Source organism: Paramormyrops kingsleyae, chromosome 20, assembly GCF_048594095.1.
Source record: "Paramormyrops kingsleyae isolate MSU_618 chromosome 20, PKINGS_0.4, whole genome shotgun sequence".
Lineage (NCBI taxonomy): Eukaryota > Metazoa > Chordata > Actinopteri > Osteoglossiformes > Mormyridae > Paramormyrops > Paramormyrops kingsleyae.
The window spans coordinates 11,751,705-11,779,685 of NC_132816.1; the positions used below are offsets into that span (position 1 = coordinate 11,751,705).

At 44.1% G+C, this 27,981-nt stretch overlaps 2 protein-coding genes across 6 annotated transcripts in view; both read left to right on the forward strand.

Annotated features, from left to right (window-relative positions):
• vcla (vinculin a) overlaps positions 1-23,538 on the forward strand; it is a 36,900-nt gene extending 13,362 nt beyond the window's left edge. The window contains exons 2-22 of one of the 3 annotated variants that reach the window (XM_023798261.2): positions 1,087-1,157; positions 3,773-3,923; positions 4,653-4,761; positions 5,369-5,491; positions 5,652-5,812; positions 9,529-9,619; positions 9,767-9,914; positions 10,696-10,849; positions 11,185-11,360; positions 11,555-11,745; positions 12,736-12,935; positions 13,412-13,540; positions 14,039-14,188; positions 14,967-15,075; positions 15,839-16,141; positions 16,348-16,472; positions 16,653-16,838; positions 18,763-18,975; positions 20,128-20,331; positions 20,992-21,096; positions 21,819-23,538. In XM_023798261.2, coding sequence (XP_023654029.1) covers positions 1,087-1,157; positions 3,773-3,923; positions 4,653-4,761; positions 5,369-5,491; positions 5,652-5,812; positions 9,529-9,619; positions 9,767-9,914; positions 10,696-10,849; positions 11,185-11,360; positions 11,555-11,745; positions 12,736-12,935; positions 13,412-13,540; positions 14,039-14,188; positions 14,967-15,075; positions 15,839-16,141; positions 16,348-16,472; positions 16,653-16,838; positions 18,763-18,975; positions 20,128-20,331; positions 20,992-21,096; positions 21,819-21,965 — 3,246 coding nt within the window. In that variant the 3' untranslated portion in view covers positions 21,966-23,538. Of the gene's footprint in view, positions 1-1,086; positions 1,158-3,772; positions 3,924-4,652; positions 4,762-5,368; positions 5,492-5,651; positions 5,813-9,525; positions 9,620-9,766; positions 9,915-10,695; positions 10,850-11,184; positions 11,361-11,554; positions 11,746-12,735; positions 12,936-13,411; positions 13,541-14,038; positions 14,189-14,966; positions 15,076-15,838; positions 16,142-16,347; positions 16,473-16,652; positions 16,839-18,762; positions 18,976-20,127; positions 20,332-20,991; positions 21,097-21,818 lie in introns of all 3 variants that reach the window. The other 2 variants (XM_023798272.2, XM_023798279.2) reach the window with 2 other exon arrangements.
• Positions 23,539-24,255: 717 nt separating this feature from the next.
• Positions 24,256-27,981, forward strand: part of LOC111836876 (adenosine kinase-like) — a 129,914-nt gene continuing 126,188 nt past the window's right edge. Inside the window, exons 1-3 of one of the 3 annotated variants that reach the window (XM_023798544.2) lie at positions 25,717-25,831; positions 26,055-26,215; positions 26,885-26,959. In XM_023798544.2, coding sequence (XP_023654312.1) covers positions 26,202-26,215; positions 26,885-26,959 — 89 coding nt within the window. In that variant the 5' untranslated portion in view covers positions 25,717-25,831; positions 26,055-26,201. Of the gene's footprint in view, positions 24,436-25,716; positions 25,832-26,054; positions 26,216-26,884; positions 26,960-27,981 lie in introns of those variants that run through there. The other 2 variants (XM_023798524.2, XM_023798560.2) reach the window with 2 other exon arrangements.

The window sequence follows — 27,981 nt, forward strand, 5'->3', positions numbered from 1 at the left end:
ACAGCAGAAATCTGCTGCAAATGTTCAGCCCGGCAATGTATAAAGTTCAGCTGGTAAAGAGAGGAAAAAAATAACCTTTCTTATAACTAAGAATAATGATGAAGTGTCTGATTACATCACAACAAACATGGACTCTGGCTGGATCCTTCCTGTTTTTCAGTGTCAGAATGACGGATGGTCTGAAGTGTGTGTAATTGGAAATTCTACGTAAGCTATCATATCTAATTTTGAGCCTGAAATTGTGAAATATGCGAGTGCTGTTCTGTAATTGTGTGTGTGCTGAGGATTTATAACCGGCTTCTTCTGTGTTTTTTATAGACCATTTGGGATGTTTTGGAGTATTTACCTATTCCCAACTGAATCAGTTTTAATTTTACTTTTTTTTTTTAAATATTTATTTTTTTTATTTTGTGTTCCATCAGTTAAAAATGAGTCATTTCATTACTTTTTTTATTATTAGATTTCAATATTTCTGCCAAAAGTAACGGTGAGATATGAAAACACTTCTGCACAAATTTGAATGTTTTCATGTTTTATTTTTATTAAGTTAGCATCGGTGACACGGGCAAATTTATTTGGGTCATCTGGACAGGATGTGTGCCATCAATGTCTCCAGCTGTCTAAAGGGTGGGGTTCTCTGAGGAGTTCAATTTTGGCCAAATCTGAGCATATTTGCTCATTTATTTTGATGCTTTTGTCCAAAGTGAAGCACAAACAGCGTCAGCCCGTGTTCCTGGAGCAGCTGCAGCTAAGGGTCATGCTCAGCAGTGATATGATTACTCTGCTGTTCACGGGACTCGAACCAGCAACCTTCCTATCGCAGACATAGGCTTGTAGCCCCTCCAGCGCCACACGGCCCCATGTGACAGTGTGGGAGGGATGGGACAATTCTCCTTCACCGGGTCTGAAAAGCCAGAAAATGAAGATGGTAAAATGTGCTGCTTTGCTATAGAATGGGGCATGAGACAGGCACCCCCCCCCCATCACAAAACCATACTGTAGCTGAAAAGGGAATGATTAGCCTGTCTTTGTAGCCCCTTCCCTTTCTGCTCTCATCGCGCGATTCTTGGATTTTCTGTTTTTCAGGTGGGAAAAGAAACTGTTCAGACGACCGAGGACCAGATCATGAAAAGGGACATGCCACCTGCCTTTATTAAGTAAGCTGGCTCTGCTGCCCTGTGTGTGTGTGTGTGTGTGTGTGTGTGTCTCTCTCTCTCTCTCTCACTCGCTTACACTCAATTCTGTCTGTGGGCTGGTCATGTGACGCTGCAGCCTTACAATTGCATCTTTCTCACATTTTCTGCAATGAATGCTCCCTTGTAAAGAGCCTTTTACAAACCCCAGCAGGGCACCGTATGAAGGCCTCTCTATCTGATACGGGCCTTTCATCTCGATGTCAGGCATGGCGTGTTAAGTGCTGGAGGGTTTCCTGTGTCTGTCCTTTTAAGAGATGACTACGCATGCTTTTGTGTGATCTGGCCGTTCCTGCTTACCCTGGGCTCCTGATGGTCGGTTGTGTCTATATTTTGGTTTCTTAGGTGCATCTAACATGACATTCTTCTTCAAACATGTCATTGATATGCATGCATGCAATCATGGTGGCTTGATTTCAAAAGGATCTTTAGCATTGCATTTCAGTCTGTTGCCCTCCATAAATCCATCAATGAATTTTGTACTAATTTACCAAAATACTATATTTCATGCATTCTTGGATTTTGGGGATGATCTCAAATGCACACTGACGTTGCTGCTTGAACTGCCATCGTTCACACTGCCGCCGCTTATCTTTGTTTGACACTCGCTGCTCGAGGAAGGAGAAGAATGGATCACAAAATGTGCATTCGTGCAGTTCTGTGCTCGGGGAAATCCGCCAGAGCCGAACGTGGGTGTGTCCTGATAACGGGATGCGTGCCGCTGTCTCCCAGGGACGGTGTAAACGGAGGCATTTCGCAGCAGAGCCAGTAACGGCCTCCCGGGCCGGCTGCTGTCAACGCTTATGGTGGCTCTGAATGTCACAATGGACAGAAGATCTATTTAGGAAGTGGGCTGTCGTATTTCTGCAGATACGACTCCCCCCCCCACTCTCCCCCATGCTTCGGCAGTCTCTCGTAGGACAAAAACGACCCACTCTTGCAAGGATCTTTCTTGGCACCTGTTGTCCGACCTCCCCAATCGCCCTCCGGAGAAATGTCTTATTTTAGATTCACATTTGTAAAGCGCCGCACGGCTGGTTGTACACGTGGGCTGTTTAGCCTGTGGCTCCTTCTACAACTGTCGTTTCCGTTTCTTTTGGTCACTGGTGACGGCAGTGCCCACAACGATTTGCAGTCTTGTGCATTTCAGCCGGCTGGGTTTTTCAGTAGACTAGTCTTGCCAGCCCCAAGGGTGCGATAACTAAACCTTCCTGTTCACACATGCAGTCATGCAGGCACCCGCTAGGTCTTGCCCCTATGGCCATTCATAGCTGCCTGGATGATTGCAGCAGAGAATATCAATCATTTAATCAGGATTTTATTTATTTGAGGCTTGAAGGTCATCGAGAGGGTAGCCATGTACCATAGGTGGTTCTAGACCAGGGGTCTCCAACTCCGGTCCTGGAGAGCTACTATCCGGTAGGATTTCTATCCTACCTGGCTTCTGTTGAGCCACACCTGTTCCTGGTATTTTCCTAAGAACTGTGGCTCATCAGAATCCAGGAAGGAGGGAAAACCTAATGGGCAGAATCTCTCCAGGACCGGAGCTGGAGACCCTTGTTCTAGAATCTATTCAGGGGAACATTTAGCGATTTTTGTCCTGTAGTTTAGTGTACATTTCCTACTCCTGGCTCGGCAAATTTTTATTGTGGGGACCCCCCCCCCTCCTTTCTACAAATTTTTAACCATGGTGGGGTGGGGGGGGGGGGGGTGTGGTGTCCCATTTTTCTTAAGGATCAAATCCTAGAATCTTCCCTGCCATCCTGCGTGGTGACTGATTTGGCAGCAGAGTCCCACAAGGCCACCATCAATCAGCGTACTTATGGCTGGCCGTGAGGAATGTAGCTCCCAGTTTATATATAGCGCTTGTGGGTTCCTCTCCTGCATGCCGAGAGCCGGAGCCTGGCAGGCCTCGATTTAGGGCTCCGTGCTGCATGGTGGGTGTCCAGGGTGACCCTTGTGCAGTTCCCCCCTCCCCTAGCGTTTCCCCGCTCGGTCATTAAGTTAGTCTGCTGGAGTTTTTAATCGCCGGCAAAAGTATGCAATATCCATCGTGTTGTCTGGGAGCTTAACTTGTTTCCTTTGTCCTGGGGTTCACTGATAGCATTTCCAGACTTTCCACTTATTTGCTGTGTTTCCGAATGGAGTTAAAAAGTAATCTTTAAATGTAGACACTGAGCCATGAGGCGCATAGAGCTTTTTCTGTGGAAGTTATTCCGTTTGCCTGTCTTGGACAAGCTGAGCACATTTCCTTGTATTTACGGTGCAGGGCTAACGAGTATAAGGCCTGTCGCTTCTGAATGGAGGCGGAGCTGTCACACTGTGGTCTCGTGGGAAGCTTGGGGATTTTCAGTGTTTCTTGGCTCAGTGAATCAGTGGAGTATTTATGTCATCAGTAGAGGTTCCTCATTCCTGAATTCCTCTGTTTTTACCCATTTATGATGTTGCTCTCATGTTTAAGCCCCCGAGACCGTGATGCAAATGCGACGTCTCTTCTGAACAGCGTTGCCGGTTACCTGGCGCGCCAAAGCTGTTGTGGTTTTAATGTTCACCCCTGTGTGTCCTTTATTATCGTTCAGGGTGGAGAATGCATGCACCAAGCTGGTTCAGGCGGCACAGATGCTAAAAGCGGACCCCTACTCGGTCCCCGCCCGTGATTACCTCATCGACGGATCCCGCGGGATCCTCTCCGGGACTTCCGACTTGCTCCTCACTTTCGACGAAGCGGAGGTACTGTTAGCCAGAAGGCATCAGAACGTGCCGTCTGTCCTCCCCACAAATTAAGAGCCCGTATAGTCAGACTGGCAAGTCAAGTCGAGTGTCGGAATTCATAGCCCAAGGGGATGCTGGGCTTTCTGGGAAAGCCACTCCCTGAACTGCGGAAAGACTATTTTATACCAGGATTCCCCAACTCCGGTCCTGGCGGGCCAGTCTGCACCACAGTTTGTAGATTTCTCTACTGAAAACCAGCTAATCGCCAGGTTCAGTAGATGTGTCGGAGCAGGGAAATCTGCAAACTGTGTCGCAGACTGGCTCTCCAGGACCGGAGCTGCGGAACCCTGGTTTATAGCATGAGACCCGTCGTCAGGTATCTGGGGCTGAAGTCATCTATTGGCTTCAGGTATTATTGTGAACAAATAAATGCACCTAAACACACATGGTCTTTGTTTGTTTTTATTAGCATCTCTGAGAGGATGGAAATCACATTAAATCAGCGATAAATCAGGGCTCTTTCTTTATTAATTAAAGTAAATAGGGTTAAGTATTTTCAGCTGCAGCTTATTCATTTAGGCTAATGGATTCTGTTAGCATTCAGTGATTTTGTGACAGTATGGGGGGGACTATTCATGTCGCATATATATATTTTATGTGTTTTGAAATTAAGTAGCTTGGTATGTGATTATAACACATTTTCTGCTCTTTTTCATATATGTTGCTTTTGTAACCCGACAATGACAGGTCCGCAAAATAATTCGCGTCTGCAAAGGAATCTTGGAGTATCTGACGGTGGCTGAAGTGGTGGAGTCAATGGAGGATTTGGTAACTTACACCAAGAATCTCGGACCAGGTTTGTCCCTTCCTTCTATCACGGCATTTACCTCTTAACGTTCATCGTACAATAATCTATAAAATCTGGTATCCCTGTACACAGTCTTGGCTGAAATATTTTAAATAGCTAAATGATAGCTAATGATGTTATTTTGTAATAGGCAGTCTTTACTGACATTTCATATGCATGCGTGCCTGGTTTATTCCTGCCCAAATACGTGGAAATAAATGTATAAAGTCTGTAGCTTGAAGATGAATCTGCAGTGAATAATTATTTGTGCCTGTGATTATTTATCGGAATGTGATCGTAACTGTAAGATTTCTCTCATTGAATGACTCAGCATGCAGATCATGGAAGAATACTATCAGCCTTCTCTCTTGAACCATTCCTGGCTCTAGTTTTAGAGCGGCGTAATGCGTATGGATGCGAGGTTTTTTTTTTTGCCCAGTTCCACCCGCAGTCTTTTCTCTGCCCAACAGTAGAGGGAGCTATAGAGCGATGAAAGGAATAGCAGTGACTGGACCTGGGATGACCCTGTAGGGTGTGCCTCATTCTGACTGCCGTTGGCTGTATTATCGGTGACTTCTAAACGTTTATATGCTCATTTGTTTGTCTTTATCTCCAGGAATGACAAAAATGGCCAAGATGATTGATGAGCGGCAGCAGGAGCTTACTCACCAAGAGCACAGAGTCATGCTGGTGAACTCCATGAACACGGTCAAGGAGCTGCTTCCAGTCCTCATATCAGGTGAGCGTGCCGGCCTCGTAGCGTGGCCATCTGCTGATCCTCTCTTAAGACAAAGCTGTGTTTCCAAATGTCCAATCGAGGAACTGATGGGGGAGGGGGGGGTGACACACGAAGGTGATAAATTGGTCCCCACGGCAATTCCGCTTTCCGTGCAACGCAGGTATAAAGATCTTCGTTACGACGAAAACCGCGAAGAGCCCCGGCGTGGAGGAGGCCCTGAAGAACCGCAACTTCACCATCGAGAAGATGAGCGCCGAGATCAATGAAATCATCAGGGTGCTGCAGCTGACCTCCTGGGACGAGGATGCTTGGGCCAATAAGGTGGGCCGCCCAGCCTACCACTAGTGTGTGTGTGTTCCAGTCACATGATGCTCCTAGCAGGAAGAGGGGAAGGTCTCCACCTGGATACTGAAAATATACAGAGACGCTCCTCTACTTGCAAACGAGTTGCGTTCCGAATGGCTGTTCGTAACTTGAAATGTTTGTAAGTCGTTATTCAGCATCATTTTAAGGGTACAGTACAAGGCAAGTATTTCCAAAGAATTTGGATGCTGGGAGTTCGCACGCTACGCTGCTGCGCGGCGGGAGTAGCGGCCGGATGTCGTACTAGGCGGAATTGGCGCGCAGAAAAGATAATTGATGTTGCAGACAGATAACGGGAGCCCAATGAACACAATTTGGACTTGCAGTCCTCTTCTTCGTTTGTATGTCTGAAAATTTGTAGGTTGAAAGTTCGTAGATAGAGGAGCGTCTGTATATATATTATGTATAATATTAAATTGTGTGTGTGTGTTTTTGCTCCAACATTATTAAGTGTATTTCTGAATCAAAACAAATTACCTTTACTTCACACGGGAGTCATTTTTTAAACATTAAACTTGTATTTTACTATATTTGCTGCAGTTATGTGAAAGTGTTACTATTGAGGTGAAGAAGCAATTCCGCTTTTGCGTCTACACTCCTCTTTGTAAATAGCTTCTAACGTCCCCTTAATCCAGGGGTGGGCAATCATATCCGCAAAGGGCCGGTGTGTATGCAGATTTTTGGGATAACCTGTAGGTCAGCTGTTCAAACCCAGGTGTGAGGACTTGTCAGCCAAACAGTCCTCTAATTAGTAATGTAATTAGGGAGTTGCAGCGAAAACCCGCATACACACCGGCCCTTTGCGGATAAGATTGGCCACCCCTGCCTTAATCCTATAACGCGTGTCTCTGGGCCAGTTGCTATCCCCTGTTCAGTCTCTGTTTTTCTCTCTTCCTTCACTGTCCACTCTCTTCCTCCCTGTAGAAGGTAAGGCCTTCTCTTTCCCTCTTTGCCGGACTGGCAGCATGTCGGCTACATGCGTGTGCCGTGTGCAGCGAGTCCTGTCATGCACTTGCTTTTGTGTGTAACATTCTGCTTGTGAATTTGCTGTGAGGTTAGTGCAGCTCATGGCATCGTTAACGGAATGATGGTGCATTTTTTTCCCATCTGGATTTGAAAAAAAATGTCTATTGGTCTTCTACATCTCATGCATCTCTAATCAGAATGCTGTTCTTCCTTATGCAGAAGGGGAATCCTTGCAATGCTTTGCTGGATAAGTGGTTGGAAAATGGATAGATGGATGCATGGATAAATGAACAAAGATAAAAGTGCATTAGAAGATAAATTTAGCCCAGTTTAAGGTTTTTTCGTGTGTAGTTATCGCCTGTCACACAAGACATTTCCTTGCAGCTGCAGCCTTGTTTCATTATCACCATGGTGATAAATGAGGCTTAATTACAGAACCCGTGATCTGTTCCTATTGGCTGGTCTCATAATCAGGCCACGACTCCATGGCAGCAGACATGCGTGCTGACCAATGCGCCGAGGAATTGACCGTCCTCCACGTGGAACAAAGCAGCCATGACTGAAATGGCCAGGCATAGACACATCTCCCACAGAATGGGCCAGCTCGCCATTCAGGGCTGATATTCTATTTCCGGCTCTCGGTCATGCTATCCGTGTGCACATCACTGAATGCAGCCATTGTGGCTTTGAGTCGACGGAGTGATTTGTTGCGGTTGAATGATGGGAATGACCGCATTGGTCTAAAGCCGGTTTAATTTATGGATGGGGCGGAATTTTGAATCCGGCTTACTGCTGGGGAGGGACGGGGAAATGGGGAGAGCGGTGAGACCCCGTGATCTGTACGCCGAGGGCATGACACCAGATATGCCTCTTGTGGTCATCCTCACACAAGTCGCTTTGCTAAATCTGAGAGCACACAAAGAACTGAGAGTCATGGCAGTTCTGTTTTTAATTTTAATGTTTTTTCCATATCCATTACTGGCCGTAATGTCCACAAACGGGGGAAAAACCGTTAGGCCTCACAATGTGGCTGTGAGGGATAGATTCGTTGGACAGAGAGCAGACATGTCGGTTCACTGCGTTCTGTTGAGCACCATGCAGTTTTGCTTTTAGAAACTGAATTTTGTTCTGTCGGTGCAAAGTGTTCCTGGCAAGAGTGTTTAAGCTGAATTGTTTGGCCAAACAAGTTAATCATTCCCAGTTGTTAGCTGTCTGGCTTTCTTCTGTTAAAATCTATGGTTTCTTATTGTATTTTTCACATTATTTTTTAAACTGTATGCGACAGATGCCTTTATCCAAAGTGATGTACAGTTGAGAAGGGAAGGTGAAATAGTAATAGGGGTCTGACGATGACATCACTCCACTGACCCTGGGATTTGAATCTGCAACCTTCTGATCACAGACACAGACTCATATCCCACTGAGTTATACACCCCACCCCAATTATCTGAAATTTTGGGGAATTTTTTTTATTTTGTTTTTTTTTTACATTTTTTCCAAGCTGATGTTTAAGAGTGATAAGCAGTGAAATTCTTGCTGTCTTGGTTGGTTGGTCTTGGTTGGCCTTTTTAGTAGTAAAGATGCGCTCTTTGTGTCATTAGTGGCTATCCTACCTCTGGGTGTTTGGGAAGCACATGCTCCTTCTCCTGGGGGGGGGTCTCCGTTGAGTGCAGCTGCTGTTTAAAACCAGCTGACTCTTCTAGGACCTGGTGGCTTGTTTGATTTCCACGTCCCCAAGTGCGTCTTTATTTGGCCACAATCAGTCGGGCCATTTCGCTACTGCAGGTCAGCAAATTCAGTTTTTCTCTCCCAGTACTATTTTTGATTAAAAGAGATGCCTCTTAAGCTAGACACAGATGTTTCCTAGAGAGCTGAAGGTCCCTCTCTGTTGTAACATTTACCAAATCCTTTTTTTCCTTCTACTTTAAAGTTAATTGATGTAAATTAAATGCACGTTCATTTTTCATATTGTAGCTTGAAGGCGGTCAGGACATAAGTGCTGATATACTGCAAGTTGGACAAGCAATAAATGACGGACTACATGCATGAGAGAGTGCAAAATTAAACTCTTATCAAAAGGCGTCCAGCATCCCCCACCCCCTGGTCTGCTGGGGTGAGGGATGACTCATGCTGACCACAGCTAAAAACATTAACCAAAAAAGGAAAGATGGCTCCATACCATGAGATGCTTAGCATTCACAGAGTGGTTAATGCCAAAGTATGAGAGACAGAAGTTCTGTGAAGCAATCTGTGTCTTCATTTGGGTGAGTCCTTAGAAAGTCTGTCAGCAAGACAATGAGCTAAATCTGAGTGAGTCGTTACTACATTTTTAAAACAATTCTCATAAAAGCATGTGATCGGTGATCTCTGAAGTGAGGTCAGGAAGTTGATCGATAAACACATGACGTCAAAACACCCTGCAGAGAACAGTAACAAATAGTGTGAGTAAAATATGAGCTGGGTTGTACATTTTAACAAAATTAGAAGATAAGCTGGAATTTAACCATAAGCGATGGACTGATTGTCAAGACTCATCTTGTTGGTGTGTGTGTTGTGTGGAGGGCATGCGCATTAAAAAAAATAAAATACAAAATACCCTGTGTGTGATTCTGTACTTTAGATAAGAATTTGTTTCTCTGTCTCTGTAGGTGTGTGAATGAATGGTAGCACGATTGTGATGAACCCTGTCATTTGTACTTTCCTTAAAGGACACCGAAGCCATGAAGAGGGCCTTAGCACTCATAGACTCTAAGATGAATCAGGCTAAGAGTTGGCTGAGAGACCCCAATGCCCAACCAGGTAACCACCATCCTGCAATATGACGTTTGCCGAAGCTTATGTGGCAATCGAGCGGCCTTTCCGGTCCAGTAGGCACTTGTGTCGTGTTGTAAGGTGATGTCGATTTCCGATGCGCTCTGCTGATGTCATGGCCTTGGCCTGTGACAGGTGATGCTGGCGAGCAGGCCATCCGGCAGATCCTGGACGAGGCAGGGAAGGTGGGTGAGCTTTGTGCTGGCAAGGAGCGGCGAGAGATCCTGGGCACGGCGAAGACTCTGGGCCAGATGACCGATCAGGTCTCAGACCTGCGTGCCAGGTAAAGCCCTATAGATCATGGAATGGATCCCGTGTCTACATAGGTTATAGTCAGGGATGCACATAACTGGTACGCAAGTACACATTCACCTTTAAAAGCGAAACGTGTGGCAATTGATTGTTGTAACATCGTAAATGCGTACGTATTTTATGTGCTCTTGCGCTGCCATGACAAGAAATTACCGCGCATTTTAACAAATGATGTACGAATTAGCATAAGGATAAAATGCACAATAATTTCTTGCCATATCTGCAAGTGCACAGTGCAAATGCGTACGTCTTTCATGTGCATTTGCACCGTTACAACAATTGATTGTAACAGGAATCACTTTTAATGGTGAATGTGTACTTGGGTACCAGTTACATGCATCCCTGATTATAGTCACAGGGAGGTTATTTAGCATGGTCAGTATGGATGTCACTATTACTGATTTACTAAATTCATAAATGTGTTCTGTTGATCTTAAGTTGAGCTCTGATATGGTGCACCACTGAGTCAATGAGAATACACAGTGTAATCCCTTTTGACAGAGCGCCCTGCCGATCTCTGCCAAAAAAAAAAACAGTTTAAAAGTAGCTTTCTGGTATGGAATCGTAAGCCGGTTTAGCTTCTTAATTAAGAATTGCACCCAGATTGAAGATCTTTGGCTTTGGGTTGAGAAGAGGAGGTTCAAATTTTGACAGATGGTCTAGAAATACTTTTGCCCACAAAAAAAAAAGTTTTTAATTATGAATACAAAGCTCCATATAAAACTTCAGCTTAAAGCTTCTTCTGCTGACAGGGGGCAGGGGGGCACCCCCGCAGCCATGCAGAAGGCCCAGCAGGTGGCGCAGGGTCTGGATGTTCTCACAGGCAAGGTGGAGAACGCGACGCGCAAGCTGGAGGAGATGGCCAACTCGAAGCAGGCCATCGCCAAGAGGATTGACGCCGCGCAGGTCAGCACCATGGCAACTGGAACGCTTCGCCTCAGGATGTTTGGGCTAATTAAGCCACAATGCAGACTTAAAATATGCGAGAGCCCTACTACTTGGTGCTTAGACAAGCTCCCCCCATAAACACCTCCATCACGGCATAGAGGCAATTCATGGAGGGTTTAAAATAAAAATAAAAAATATGGGTACTAATATGTTCAGAATTTGTAGATTCATAATATGTACTTATTCAAATTTGAGCGCTTAGTTATGTGCTGGTAGCACTATGCAGTCTTATCCATACGTTATTATTTGCACCCCCGTCAACAGCCCTCATATTTTTCTTCATCCCTTCCAAGAACTGGCTGGCCGACCCCAACGGAGGCCCCGAGGGGGAGGAGAACATCAACGGCCTCCTGGCGGAAGCCAAGAAGATCGCTGACCTGTGCGAGGACCCCAAGGAGAGGGAGGACATCCTACGCTCCATGGGCGAGATCGCCGCCCTCACCGGCAAACTGGCGGACCTCAGGAGAGCGTACGTCACTGGGGTTCAGCTCTATAGCTTCTCGTCTAGGCTCAGAAGCAGCAGCCTGGGTGCAGTATCGTGTCATTTGGGTTTTCAGGCTGCCGCTAGCGATTTTAATTTTGATTCATTTTGGAATAACTTGGGGGTGCGGGCTGCCATGTCAGCTTCTCCAATGCCTTTTCTCCGTGTCTTGGCCGCCGCAGCGGGAAGGGCGACACTCCCGAAGCCAGGGCCCTCGCCAAGCAGATCGCCACGGCGCTGCAGAACCTGCAGTCCAAGACCAACAAGGCCGTGGCCAACAGCAGGCCGGCCAAGGCCGCCGTCAACCTGGAGGGGAAGATGGAGCAGGCCCAGCGCTGGATTGACAACCCCACGCTGGAGGACCGCGGAGTGGGTGAGGCTGGCAGCACTCAGTGGGACCTTCTCATTTTCTCTAACGGTTCCATACTTCAGGCTCAGACTTTTGTGCATTATGAGCATTTTACTTTGACTTTGTTTAGCAGATGCTTTTACCCAAAGTGACGTGCAAAGTGTTTTTTTTTTCTTTTTTTCTGTGATTACTTCAGGGAACAAAATGAGGTGCTCATGTCCCAGTATAGGTAGCAAAAATAAGATACAGGAATAAATTCCAAAACAATTATACAATGAATAATGTGTATTTGTGTGTGTGTGTGTGCGTGTGTGTGCATGCGTGCATGTGTGTGTGTGTGTGTGTGTGTTTACCTGTATATACATTTATGTGTATATGTACTTATATATGTTATATAATTATTCATCATATAATTGTGTGTGTGTGTGTGTGTGTGTGTGTGTGTGTGTGTGTGTGTGTGTGTGTGTATGTATAAACGCACACACACGCACAGTCATACAATATATCTTCACATAACATTAGGATAATAACATTAGGACATTCCAACTATGAATGTAAAGTGAACAGCGTGAGTATAAAATAAATTGTTGAGGTCTATGCAAAGTCAGTGCTGTGATATGTAACCCTGATTGTAGAAGCAACAACAAGTGCGTGAAAATTCACGGTAATAAAGTGCAGCAATGACGTTGACTGTTGCGCCAGTGCCGTGTGACATTGATCTATAGCAGCTTCGATGCCAATTCACAGCGTTCACCGAAGTGCCAAAGTGCAGAAGCTAACAACTTTATTTAGAAGGTCCTTTTATCAAAAGTGACATACAAGTCAAACAGCATGTTTCTATATTATGATGAATTCTGGTCAAAACAAAAATATCAAATTAAAGCCTCAAAATAGTTCTAAGTATTGAGTATTACTGCGTTAATAATTTCCTTTATAGCGAAACAATTTCTGGTTGGCTAATGCATTGTAGCATGTCTTATCCATTCTGAGAGTGCCCCCTATGTGTCCTTCCAGGTCAGGCCGCCATCCGCGGGCTGGTCGCCGAAGGCCGCAGGCTGGCCAACGTCTTGCCCGGCCCGTACCGCCAAGAGCTGCTGGGCAAGTGCGAGCGTGTGGATCAGCTGATGGCGCAGCTGGCCGATCTGGCGGCACGGGGCGAGGGCGATTCCCCACAGGCCTCCGTCGTGGCTCAACAGCTCCAGGAAGCCCTAAAGGTCAGCCTGCGGAGGAGATCGGGCTGGTGGCCAAGTGCTCCCCCTGCTGGTTTGGACTGTCACTGCATCCAGATGTGCTTCTCTCGTATTCCAAACCCCAGCTGCAGGAATCTGGAACAAATCAAAACTACAGGGAGAAAAGATATCCCAAAGAAAACACATTTACACTGCATAAGCCATGTGTTGGAGGAATATAAGACGGTGTAAAGCCATTTCCACTGCAGACATCATGAGTATCCTCTCTGAAGGCAGATATTGTGAAAATATTTATTTTACATGGTATCAAGAGTACTCCGTGTTAAAAGGGGCAGGGTGTAACTCGGTAGTCGTCATGGATACTTAATAGTCGCCGTGGATTTAGATGCAGCTGAGTAACTGAAGTACTGTGTAATCCACATGCACGGTGTAAAAGATTTAGCATGTCTGGTGTGTTTTGTCTTGACTATGAATGGCGTCTGCATCGCTTGCTTTGCCAGGACCTTAAGGGGAAGATGCAGGAAGCCATGACACAGGAGGTGTCGGACATCTTCAGTGACACCACCACACCCATCAAGCTGCTGGCCGTCGCTGCCACTGCCCCCCACGATGCCCCCAACAGGGACGAGGTCTGTGTCTGCCTGCCTGTCTGGCTGTAATGGCCTCCCGACGTTGGACCCCTCTTCCTGTAATATTCATCTCTTTCCCAGCAAGACCCGTTATATGAAAGCATTGTGAAGGCTGCAATAATATTAGACCTAGCAAATCTGTTTTACGCAGAAGCTCATCTTGATGATGCAGGCAGTGTATATTCAGTATGGACTTATTTTAAAGATGTTTTGGCTCTTCTTCAAGATTTAGTAGGTCAGTGTTTATCAGCCCAGTCCTCAGGAGACCCAGGACAAGCCACGTTTTTGCTTACTGCCAATAAGAGCTGAGTACCTGGTACTGCTGTGCTAGGAGCTGGGGTGGGGGGGGCAAAAATGTGGACTGTCTGGGGTTCCCCGAGGGCCGGGTTGAAAAACTGCGTGCTAGGTGAAGATTATATTTTGGTGTTTTTTATCTAATAAATTTCCCCTCACGCCCGCCGTGTGGCTTCCTGTCTCCCTGATGCCTTTTGCTCTCAGGTATTCGAGGAACGGGCAGCTAACTTTGAAAGCCACGCTAACAAGCTGGGCGCCACAGCCGAGAAAGCGGCCGCCGTCGGCACGGCCAACAAGAGCACGGTGGAGGGCATCCAGGCAGCCGTCAAGTCGGCCAGGGAGCTGACGCCACAGGTGTGTGTGTGTGTGTGTGTGTGTGTGTGTGTGTGTGTGTGTGTGTGTGTGTGTGTGTGTGTGTGTGTGTGTGTGTGTGTGTTCAAATTGGGTGAATGTGTCCCCAAATAATTCCTGAAAAACAAATATGGAGACACCTCTGAATGGTTTTATCTTATTTTTAATGATACTGAAAAGAGTTTAAAATGATCAGTTCCCCTCTTTACGATATGAAGGCCCTGTAACAATAAATTTGGGATGGGGGTGAGTTGGCTGGCATGTGGGGGACAAAGCAGCGTGTGGGTCTGCCTGTGGTCCTGATCGCTGCCTGGTTACACCGCAGGGTTTGAGCCCAGACCTGAGTCCCCATCTTGCCAGCCTCTGCTTTCCTTCGTTCCAATGCTAGAAGGCAGGGCTCATATGACACTGAGCCATACATGTTTTCACATTAAATGCCGTTGCTGTTTTCTTAGGCGCAGCCACTTGCATTTTGGATGATCTCTGCGGCCTGTTATTTTGGGACTGTGTAGAAATTTCTGTTGATATAACCTGGAAAAAAACCTTTTTGTAAATAGAGTGGTTACTGAATTATGGTAGGAATGTACTTAAAAAAAATAAATAAATAATAATAATTTAAAAAAAAAAGTACAGTCTTGTTTTTGGATGGGAAATTGCAGCGTTCTGAATCTCAGCCTGTGCTAGATTGTATGCTAGCAGATATTGTTGACATGTTCAGCCCTTTTTTAGCTGTTGCCTCTGGCTAATCAGCAGGGTTTACCGGCTATGTGTCCCCTAAAAGGTGGTATCGGCCGCTCGCATCCTGCTCAGGAACCCAGGGAACCAAGCTGCTCATGAACATTTTGACACCATGAAAAACCAGTGGATTGATAACATTGAGAAAATGACAGGTACCAGACAAGTTCACCATGTTTTCTCCTATCTGCTTATTTTTACCTGCTGCAAAAATCCTGCTTCATCTCTAACTTGCATGCTTAACAAACACAGAGCTATATATTCCTATGGCTTCTGAACAGTTTTTGGTTGTCTTCTCAAAGTTCAAAGGACAGATGGCTTAAACATTCCTAAATTTAAGTCTGAGGTCCTAATCGAACAGCTGATCAGTATGTTAAGTGCACCTTCCTTTAGTTACGTATGCAGTACCTTTTCTGTCCTTTGTAAACACAGGCACAGTAGTTCAATACCAGCAGCACTATAGAGGTGTAACAGTGGCTCTTAATGGCAGAATCCCTAATAGTTTTTTGCACCTTTGCTTGTTGCCATGGCTCGTGATTCAAAACCCACTTTTGTCAGAAAGCTGCAATTTTGAATGCTGAGCTGCAGACTAACAGTGAATGGCATGGATTTAAGTGTGTGGATTCTTAATGTAGTGATATGCTGTGTGTGTCACTATAAAGTGATTAATTAAATTAATGGTTCCACTTTACAATAAGGCTACCCTTATAAATGGATTATGAATGGTTTATAAGCAGGTAATTAGGTTGTTACACTTTTGTAAATCATTACTGAACATTTATAAACAAGTTATGCCACAATTTTATCTTCTTATTTATGAGTTACTACCATTTATAAGTGGCAAAGGGTAGCCTTATTGTACAGTGGGTACCAAATTAATTTCCTGACTCTTGTTCTTGATGTTCTGCCCGTGCTCAGGTTTGGTGGATGAAGCCATCGACACCAAATCCCTGCTGGACGCCTCCGAGGAGGCCATCAAGAAAGACATCGACAAGTGCCGGGTGGCCATGGCCAACGTGCAGCCGCAGATGCTGGTCGCAGGTGCCACCAGCATCGCCCGCCGCGCAAACCGCATCCTGCTGGTGGCCAAGCGGGAGGTGGAGAACTCCGAGGATCCCAAGTTCCGGGAGATGGTGAAGGCGGCTTCGGACGAGCTGAGCAAGACCATCTCCCCCATGGTGATGAATGCCAAGGCTGTGGCAGGGAACATCCAGGATCCAGGTATCAAGCTTCACATCTCCTCCTAGTGAGGAATTGCCTGTCTACCTAGGGGCCTTCGAGAACCTCAGATATAATGGTCTTCCACTGAATTTCCATTATGTAGGTGTTTTTAATCGTGTACCAGTGTACAAAAGTGACACCTAGCAGTGTACAAAATTGACACCTAGCAGTGTACAAAAATCTTCATACCGTTCTGTGACGAGCAGGGCTGCAGAAGGGCTTCCTGGACTCTGGCTACAAGATCCTGGGTGCCGTAGCCAAGGTTAAGGAGGCCTTCCAGCCTCAGGAACCAGAATTCCCGCCTCCGCCGCCGAGTCTGGATCAGCTGCATGTAAGTCTGTGGTCAGCATTCAGACTGTGAGAAATTCTTTATTCCCTCATCTGCCACCGTTCTGGTTATCCTAGCCGGCCAACAGTAGATCTCTCAATGCGCTGGACGCCGCTGTGTTCTTCTTCCATGGCACGGTTGGTGTTTTGAGCGCCTCGGACAATTCCCCGTGTATTCTTGCAGTTGAACGACGATCTGGCTCCACCCAAACCTCCACTCCCCGAGGGTGAGGTGCCCCCACCCAGGCCCCCTCCTCCAGAAGAGAAGGACGAGGAGTTCCCCGAGCAGAAGGCGGGCGAGATGGTGAGCGAGCCCATGATGGTGGCGGCCCGGCAGCTGCACGACGAGGCCCGGAAGTGGTCCAGCAAGGTACGAGTAGAACTGGATCTGCATCCCTTTCCACATGCTGGGGTCCAGATACTTCAACTAACCTTCGACATGCAGAGCTACACATTCAGGTTTAGCGTGTTTTTCGTTTTAGGTTCTGTTTTAGTCAGATGTGAGACATGGATGTTATTTGTATACTTAAGACATCTTCAAAATGGACTGAATTATTGATATAAATCTGTATGATCTTGCCCTGAATTATTATAATGCGTATTTCTCAGAAATCTTGTAATCCTCGCAATGACTTCAGATTCAGCTAATAGCAATTAAGATTAAAAATCTTGGGACGCCATGATGCCTCATACCTCTGGGAGCAGGGATGGAGTCTCTGCCATGGGTCCATGTATGGAGTTTGCATGTTCTCCCCATGTCGTCCTGGGGGTTTCCTCCAGGTACTCCAGTCCCCCCCCCCCCAAAGGGTGCCTCGTCCTGGGTTGTTCCCTACCTTGCGCCCGTAGCCTCCAGGATAGACTTTGGACCCACCATGACCATGAACAGGACAAGCAGTTACAGGAATTGGATGGATGGATTAAAAAACTTTCATAAAATACTTGCATGCTATATACCTAACGATGATTGATTAATGTCTAACCCAGTCCTGTTATTTATTTATTTCTTCTGATTCCAGTCTAAATGTAACCTTGGAAAGAAACACGCGTGACAGTTACCCACAGTGGATGTGATCTTGATGGAGTTTTTGTCATAGGTTTGCTAGAGGGCACCAGAAATTACTTTCTTGTATTTTTTTAGTGTAACCATTAGGGGGCTAAGCCATTTCTGATGACAACTAAGAGCCCTTTTAGCCTAAGAATGGATTAAATGAACATTTCAGTTATTGTCAAGACTGTGGGCATAGTTGTAAAATTCAAGGGTTTGTTCTGATAGCTGGTTAATTCATAGAATTAAAAATTTCAAAAGCTTTTTTCTATCAAGACACCCCCTACTATGGCAATTTGGGTGGGGGCTAGGCTGTCACACTGTGCTGCTGCCTCGGTGCAACTCATTTTGTGCAAATCCTCAAAGCTTCGGTGAATTAGTCAAATTAGTCAATTGCCAGGTGTGTGAAGTTTAGGCGTCTTTTGAAATGCCTGAATGTAAAGACAGTGGTGTGCTGTGTGTGCCCGCATTTTCCCACGTTAAAGGACCCCGTTTTGTATGGTACCTGCTAACCTTCTGTAGTTTTTCCTTCTCTCTTTGCGGCATTCCAAAGGCCCCCAACCTGTGGCATTCTTTCACCTGCCCTTTGTCATTCTTTGCCCCCTGCCTGCATCATGTATTAAACTATTAAACTGTCCTCACTCTACCCCCCTCCCCCACCCCTCGACTGTTTGTTTACTGAGTGTTCTTATATTTGCTGTAGGACACATTACACTAAATATTTTGACAAAGACACAGGATCAGTATTAAGAAACGCAACATCAGAGGAACAGGCTTCCTTAGTCACAAAACAAATGTAATTATTATATTTTTTTTATACATTTTTCAAGTTGTTTTATTTAATATTTAAGGCACAGGATGCAGAAATAATTCTACTATATCAGTGGTAAAGTTTCTGCCATTAAAGACGTGTATGGATGGTTATTGTGATTGTTCTGGTGTATTTCTGGTACATGTCGAAGTCTATTGCCTCCCCAGCTTTACAGAGCCCCCTCTCCTGAATCTGATTCCTGCCCACCTTCCCGTCCCTATCCTGTAGACCAGTGTTTTTCAAACCGGTCCTCAGACACCCAGACAGTCCATGTTTTTGCTCCCTCCCAGTTCCGGGCGGGGAGGGAGCATCAGCGTGGACCGTTTGGGGGTCCCTGAAGACCAGATTGAGAAACAGTGCTGTAGACCTCCTCCTACTCCTCACACTAACTCTCTCCTTGTTTCTCCCTGCCGCCCTCCACCTCCTCCTCCCACCCAGCCCAGGGCCGCGGACGCGGCTTTCAAACCCGCTGAGGCGGATTTAGATGTAGATGATGAGGACGAAGCGGATTTTGAGTTCGTCCTGCCGTCAGACAATGAAGACGATTACGAACCTGAGCTGCTCTTAGTGCCCGCCAATCAGCCGGTTAACCAGCCCATGCTGGCCGCGGCTCAGTCGTTACATCAAGAAGCACGAAAATGGTCCAGTAAGGTACTCGATGCTTTGCCTCGCGGGCCGTGTGCCCCAGTCTGCATCCAGGCATTCGGAACGTTGATCCAGTGTTGCTGCATCACATCTGGGCCCTTGCTGGGTACCTCTGGCTATGTTGGAATGACAACTTATTATTTTTTTGGATTGCTCTTCTTGGTCAAACTGCCGCTGGCTTCACAAGTCGTCGGCGCTCCCCTTTGTACGCGTCCAGTTTGCTCCAGCCTGAAAGTGACCGGAGCTCCTTAGTGTTGCCGCTTCTGTAGATTGTGCTCACTCAGCCTGTGAAGTCACGGATGAGGGCTTCCCAGTCACGTATCAAGTCATGTCACGCGCCTGTTTTTCCACAATGGCTTTACTAAACGAACCTAATCCAACCAAACTGGAGATTTTGGTCTTTTTGAATTGATTAACAAAAAGGAAGACTGTCTGCATGACAACTAGTAATGTACCAAGAGATTGTAATTTTATAGTAATGTGAGCTGTCCTTTTTAACTCGGTCTGTTAATTTGAAATAAAAAACAGACTAACAGAGGGATACTAACTGAAGGTTTGGATTACTTTCCTAAATATGTTTTTTTTCCCTCCTTCGTTAAATGATGGTAAACACCCTTGTATTTTAGCACTGGTCTCAGATTTCTGACAGACACTCTTCCTTTTCTGCTGTGATTTACTAACACGTTCACACACTGCATGTTGTGACCATTCAGAAACGTGTGCTTGAGCTGTCTTGTCAAGTGTACAGTATCAAAATGACAAATTGTACAGCTTTGAATGTGGGTCGTCATTTTAGTAAGTTACATGTTCAAATTATTTGCATTTGAGGTTCAGTGGCATTTTTGAATTATGTGCAGTTTTGTTGAGAGCTGGAGGGTTTGACAAAAAGCGTTTCCTCCTGTTGAGTAGGGGGGTGTTCTCTTGCAGGATCCTATTCATCCAAACATGCAGAAAGAAAGAACCTGAAATGTTTTTTTTTTTTTTTTTTACCCTAAGTATTCATATTAACCAAAAATCTTATTTTTTAAAAAGCCTAATAACATTCTAAACTATTGATCTACGCAGAAACCAGCTGGATAGATGATGCATTGATTGTAATCGTGATGGTCTCATTTACAGTAGATTGATTTAACGATTACTATATACACTCCTCTGTAGGGTAATGACATCATCGGCGCCGCCAAGCGCATGGCGCTCCTGATGGCAGAGATGTCCCGCCTGGTACGAGGTGGCAGCGGGAACAAGCGTGCGCTCATTCAGTGCGCCAAGGACATCGCCAAGGCCTCCGATGAGGTCACCCGCCTAGCAAAGGAGGTGGCCAAGCAGTGCACAGACAAGCGGATCAGGACCAACCTACTGCAGGTCAGCATCCCTCTTTTCACAGCTTCCCACAGAAGCTTTTAAATTGCCAGCAAAGGTTCCAAAAACGCAAGGAACGGACTTGTGTTCTTGGCAATAGTGTTCTTACTAACTTGCCTCCCAAGAATGAACTCGGGATGCAACGAATCATGGGACTGTTCTCGATTAATGAGGGTGCAACTGTTGCATCCTTGTTATTTGGGGACGGGCAAGAACAGCATCCTGAGATTTTTACTGTGCTCCGCACTTCTGTTACTGAGTATCGGAACTGTACTTGGGCAATGAAAGATGATGTGAAACAGGTATGCCAGAACACAGGAATGTTCAAGTACGCATATTGATAAGCACCCAATATCTGTCTTTTAGTGTAATATTCAACTGCTGAGCCAATGGTACATTTGTATCAAGTATTGCAGAATACTGACATGCTTGGTAGATTTACAGACTTAAAATGCTTATGCTGAACTAAAATTTATTGGTGCCCACCATCTAAGGAGGGGACAGTTGGGAAAGCTGTCCCAGGCCCAGCGGGAGGGGTTGCACGTCACTTCGCTTCACTGTCATCACAGCCATCCTAGTTAAATGGCAGAGTTAGAGGGATTATGTACCTTGTCGAGTTGGACTGCGTTGCCCGCCTGTAAATCTCAGTCCTCCTCTATACAGGTGTGCGAGCGCATCCCCACCATCAGCACACAGCTGAAGATCCTGTCCACAGTGAAGGCCACCATGCTGGGCAGGACCAACATCAGTGAGGAGGAGTCGGAGCAGGTGAGGGTACTGCAGTGGGTGGGTAGAGGGTAGTTGTGTGTATTTACCGTATTGTGTGGACCAAATGTCCCTTCGATGTGGTAAAACCTGTTACTTGTAACCTTGTGGGGATATTCTTCCAGTCTTCACAATATAAACCTAATTTTTGTAAACATCTGTGAATGCAATTGGAAAAAAACAAAAATGGGCAAAAGTCTTGCATTTTCATTGATTACTTATGGTTATGGCTGGGTAGAGGTTAAGGTTGTCTTTGTTGGGAATATAGGTTTTGCCCATAGAAATGTAATGGAGAGTCCGCACAATGACAGGAATGTATGCACGCACACACTGTGTGTGTGTGTGTGTGTGTGTGTGTGTGTGTGTGTGTGTGCACACAGCCTTTCAGCTCAGTAATACAGTACCCTTAGGGCTCTCACTGTGTATCAGTGTTTCTGTGTGGTGTTATGTTTTAATAGTATAACAATCAGGGATTATGTTTTTGCTTACATACATTCAGGCACTATGTATGTACTGTTCCTGAGTCCAGCTCCCCTTGACTGTCCTGTGTTTGCAGTTTTTTTAAACGTGTTAATCCCTCACTTTGTCACTTGCTGTCTATCTTTTGCACTGTGGTCCTGGGGGAGAGTTACCCTGTGCTGCTGTATACCTCCATTAGGATGAGAGGGCAGTAAAGCTTCTCTCGACTGGATAATATCTCCTGCTGCTTTCTCCCTCTCCAAAAGGCCACGGAGATGTTGGTCCATAACGCTCAAAACCTGATGCAGTCTGTGAAAGAGACCGTGAGAGAAGCCGAGGCGGCTTCCATTAAGATTCGAACCGACGCGGGATTCACTCTCCGCTGGGTCCGAAAGACCCCCTGGTATCAGTAAGCCAGGAAGGAGGATGCCCTGCACAACCCAGGGCAATGATGTCCTGGAATAGGGACAGACGTGTCCCAATCTAAACATACCTGAAACAGTCCTACAAACCCTCCCCTGACTGGCTGACCACTTTGTCATTTTAAGCAATTGCTGCAGACCTAGAATTGTAGACAATCCAATTGCAAAGAAGTTTTTTTTTTCTTTTTTCCTATGAATCTAACTTTTTTTTTTTTCTTCAAAAAAAGCAAAATTATTTTTCTTGTGTTGAATTTCAGAAGTTGAAGAAAAATCTTGGTTTATACATGTGCATTTTCTATTTTGGTATCAAAGATTTTACATTTTTAAATATCTAACATATGTCTAAATCTGCAAAAATATATAAAAGCTTATTTGAAAGAGGACTGTTACCTGTAGTTTTGGCCTTAAGATTTAATTTTCCTCACTACTGCTTGTCACCTGTCTGAACATTTACACATTTCACAATATGTTCTTACGTTATTTTTCACGCTAAGTTATAGTATAATAACTCTACGAAAACACTGTTGCTCTTCTGATATTTATTTAAAAACGTGAATTATGAGTTGCGTTTTGTCTTCTGTTATAGCAGAAAATAGTTAACCAGCTTCCTGTACGTTACGCTGTCATGAAATATACCAAAGATTTTGTTTGTGTAATTTTGTGTTTCAGCAATATCTGGAAACACTAAGGGCTACTTTACTAAGGATTGTATCAGCTGAATGTCGTGTTCTTTTTGTTAGTTTGGGTGGAATATTTACCTATCAGAGATTAGAAATTTAACATGAATGAAAATGGTTTCTTAGAATTTTGACTGAAGTTATATAAAGAAAGGGTCTTTTTGGCCTTTAACTGTAAGCCATATGAAGATATAATACTTCAGTTGTATTACTATGAGATTACTAAAGTTACTATGACGTTAATGATGCAAATAAAAGGTCTCAGGCTGTTCCACTGTGTTATTTTTTTTGTGATGCAAATTCACCTTTAACCTTTCCCCATGTGAATCTATAGCAGGAAGGGGAGTCTCATAAAAATAGCGTAAAAATGACTTTTTATTACTAAATCAAGTGCTTTAAACTGCCATAGGGGGTAATTGGTGATGTGTCTGAAGTTATGCAGATGACAATGCCTTGCATCAATCAAAACATCACACGGAAGTTAAATGTTATCGCCAGATTAAAGGGAACATTCTCTCTAATCTCAATGTATCATTTCATAGTAATGCAGTATATGTAGGCTAACAATGTGTAATGAAATGTGCAGTGGTGACGTGTAACTTCCGTTACATTGTGAATGAACTTTGAATGATAAATAAACATGAATACTGCAATTTGAATGTAAATAGAATACTACTACTTGTTTTTATAGCATATTACAAATCTCTAGGTGCCTTAGGGTCTTACAGTTCGGTCTGAAGTTTGGCTCTAGTCAATGTATTAATTAAGATTTACGTGTTCATTGTCAAGCACACTTTACTGGTCCCGATTTGAGTTTTTTTGCAAAGTTGTCAGTTTGAATTGTACCATGTTCACACTTTTTATAATAAAGCATTTTATAACATTTACTTTTTGTTGTGATTCCTCTTAATATTGTGGCCATAGAATGATTCTGTAATGAATATATGGCATCTGGAAAGATATGTTTGTGTGTATTTATATTTAAATGAACCATTTATTTTGCACAAAAATTCCTATTCACCTTTACACTTACACAGGAGAATATGATTTAATATATTACAGTACAGTAAATCAGATTCATCTCCATGGACACATCCTATAGTTTTTGGTGACTATAATTATGTTCCCAAATTAAACCTGGAAATGTTTTTATTTTCATAGTCGTTAAAAAATATATATAACTGCGTAGTCTTATTCTGCATTTTTCGAGGCTGTATGCTTGTTAAATTAAGCCTTCATCCCATTTCTCCAAAATATCAAGATTTATTCTATATAACATATAAATGCTGCGTTAGTATATCACAGCACTACGGTAAAACTTCCCCGGTACTATCAATGGATTACTGCGGCCTCATTACAGATCTCCAGGCTATCAAATATCCTCGGAAAGTGGAAATTATAAGATTAATCCTAATTTTGTGTTTGCAGTTATCGCACCGCATGCTTCGATTAACTTCACAGAAGCTTCCGACTTGGAGAATTAATGTGCCTGCGTATCTTTTATTACACATCTTAAGAAATCCCTACGTAATACCAACTCATTCATTGCGTCCACATGCATACGCCTGCGCTGATCTGCGCTGCGTCCGCGGGGCCGAGCGCAGGCGGTGACGTCACCCCACTGCGCGTGCTTGCCATCAGTTCAGAGATGAAGCTCGTGAACACGCTCTTCTGGATCTTCTCAACATCTCATGCATCTTCCAGAAGTGCTGCAACTGTGCACTGATCATGGCTGCAAACCAGTCTAAACCGAAAAAACCCAAACTGGATAAAAAGACCCTCAGGTAAAGTCCCAATCAAATGCGACGAGCGTTACGCCTTATTTTAAAAGCAAAACCAACGCGTGCCCGGATAACATAATTCCCTGTAAATTAGAAAAACAGCTAGCAGGCTTTCGTTAGCTAGTTTGCCGTGGTCCAGATATTAAACGGTTTTTCTCTACCAGTTAAGCCAAAAGATTTAAAATGTTTGTGCTGAACATTTGACCATACACACCCTGTGCACAAAACAGAGGTCCGCCGCATAAAACGTTTAATATTTAATACTTGACTTTCTAATTCTTCCTCGATGTAAACTTACCTAGACAAATTCACTACAGTGTTAATAGCAAATTAAAAATGTTATTACATGATTTGGATAGCTATAGCGATCCTGGGGTAGTTATAAGACAGACGTCACAAAACGATCCGCCGTGGGAACCTCACAGAATGCTAATTGACACTGTAGTGTTTTTAATAAATTGTTTATGTACCGTTACTAATTTACCTTTGATTCGTAGATAGAACAAACTAACTACCCGTGTCCAGGAATACCAACAGTATACAGGCTACCCAGATTTTATAATAATACTCTTTTAAATGTGTAAGCTAAAGAACTTGCAAGAGGTTGGTTAGTTCACACTTGTTAATGCACTGTGTCCTATTAGCGACAGTCACAAATGGAGCGCAGTGTATCCTTGCATTCTTATAAGTATTAAGACTGATTATATTAACAATCGTTATTATACATAAAATAATAATAATAATAAAAACTTAAGACACGGTTGTAATTTTACTGATTAATAATTTAGAATTAAAAGCGACATTAACATTTCTGCATATCATTCGATGAGGTAAAAGTTACTGTTAACGAAAACAGACAAGATTTGTTCCTCTGGATTTAAGCAGATGTTTATTATTAGCTTTGCTTTTGCTTGACGTGAATCCTAACTTGTATGCGGCTCGATTTAACTATGTGCACAAATGGGCACACGTATAAAAACGGGGGTTAGAGCACACTATTCGCCATAGGTAAATACAGGGTGCAACAGAATTTCCAATCCAGTAATTCAAATCTGTATCCTTCAAGTTAATATATTACTGGAGTTCTGCTGTGAGCTGCGAAAGGAAGCTGTATTTTTCCTCCTATGCCAAGTCAACATTGAATTACGTTAACGTGAAGATGTTTGCCCGTTTTGTTTTACTCGTTTCTTCCACTCATTCATTACTACCGGGTTATGCTAAGGATATGCGCAGTAGAATTTTATTTGCCGCACGTTGTACGTTGTTTTACGAGACAGGCGTTACCGTTACTACTTTATTGCACCGTTGACATGTTTATTGAGCTGTGCATACAATTTAAGAAATTTACAGCTTGTCAGACGGACGAAAAAGGAAAGGGCGGCAATTGCCATCAATGGAGGTATTTACATCAGTTACTAGCTTTAGAAAATGTAGTGCTTTTTTGTACGTTTTAGTTGGTCATATGATGTAAATGTTTTCCAAGAACGCCAATAATCTTCCATGCTAAAAAACCGTAATGGTTTTTGAATACACCGCAAAAAGACACGGCGTATACCTGATTGAGCAGATAGAGCCAAGCTGTCAATCTAGGCGCGCCTCCCACTCCTTCTGCATCCAATCAGGTACGAGAACGCGGGGGCTGAGGGTTCCGGTTTTAGTAGAGAATCGACGCGGAACGCACGCTGCTAGAAGATAAGGACCCTAACGTGAAGATAGCAGAACCTCGTTACCGGGCACTGTGCCGATCTCACATTCTACACTAGACAGCAATGCCCGCCGCAAGGTAACAGCCTGTTCCACGGGGTATTTTATTATACATTTTACAGTAATGCTGGTTATCCGAGGGTGGGGGCGCAGTCGTTGTCTGTAGGAGTATTCGCCTTAAAAATATGGTTTAAAAGCATTATTTTGGAAATCCAAAGTTATATAAATTACGTTTTATTTTTAATAGTTTAGCCATTCATCGCGACGCGTTTTTTTTTAGTTAAGCGACAGTTATTACCGTAACAAATGTCATCATCTGAAGTCACCATATTAAATTGTCCGTTCAATTTAAAATAAAGTTACCAATGCTTCATAGATCGTGAATTGTTTTCTTGGGGTTCTAATGCGGTTCTAATGGGAAATCTGGTGTTAGAACGGCATGGTTTATGAAGGAATGGCACTTTTGATTCATTTCAGTGTGGTATTCACACTAGCAGATGCTTATTGGGTTGCTCGGAATACACATGTAGACTTACACCTGTTTGCTTAGAACCTTCAGCTCAGCACTTTGTCACATGGAAACACTTGCTACTAAGCAGTGTTTGCTACCCATTAGAACTGACTACGAACGCTTTACATGTGAACATTTTGGTATCTTTTGTGTTCCTCAATTGTATTTTCTCTGGACATTTTTTCTTCATTCATTCTGATCCGGACACATGATTCTTCGTTATCATTTTCTCCTCAGCCAGAATGCGTTGTTTGGAATGGGAAACCCATTGCTTGACATCTCTGCTGTAGTCGACAAGGACTTCCTGGACAAGTGAGTTGAATACTTTTGCATTTTCATGTGGAACTAGACTTTGGTAATGAAGGTTGCCCAATGATCTGTTTCTCTCCTCCTACTTCCAATGTTTCTATGTATGGATTTATGTTATTCTGTATATGTTAACTTGATACTAAGTGATGTTTATATTCTAAGAAAAATCCTTTTTTTGTACCAATCAAAGCAATTCCTGGTTTACAGCAGGGGCCTGTATCACCAAGCAGGATTTCTTGCTTAGCCGGATAATTTGTCGGATTTAAGGTAGTCTGGGCTAAATCTAAGTGAGCAAGGATGAAATCCATTTAATCTGGGCTACCTTAAATCCAACAAGTAATCCGGCTAAGTGAGAAATCCTGCTTGGTGATACAGGTGCCTGGGAGCACAGGACAACGCTGTTTTTGGTAAATGCAAGGTTCTGAAGTTGACTTTAACCAGGGCGCTATCCATTCCTCTAAGTAACACATGTGCTATTAAGTTTAAAAAGTTTGTAGTACACAAAAAATACTGTAGAGCTCGCTTAAGGATTTTCAGTAAAACTCTATTCCATGAGGTCCAAGAAAGGTGCTGATACTTGCTCCATTAGCAAAGTTTTACTAAATTCATTTTAGTTAATAATCCAGTTTTTTAACACCTGCTCAAAAATACTACGTAAAGATACTCGCTCACATATACTCACTCTTGCTTTCTGCCACCGTACTATTTAATGGACAGTGCTATCGGTACTGCTAGCATAATCGTTACCTTCTTCTGAACCAACGTCCTCTCCCGGTTCCTCCATATCAACATCACTCTTGAAATAATGAGTAATCAGTTTTATTTTTCATGTTTGTATCTTTCTAATGTGTGCCCAACTGGGGACGGACATCGTCATTCTGTGGCCCGAAAAATTCCAGGGCACTCTGTAAAATGTCTTGGAAGCTCCCTTCTGTCACGCTGTCCTTTGGTCTCATGCTTAGCTGAAGTCTGTCGCTTGTGGCTTTGAACCAGTTAGAAGAGCGTTGCATATCTTGCAGTGTGCA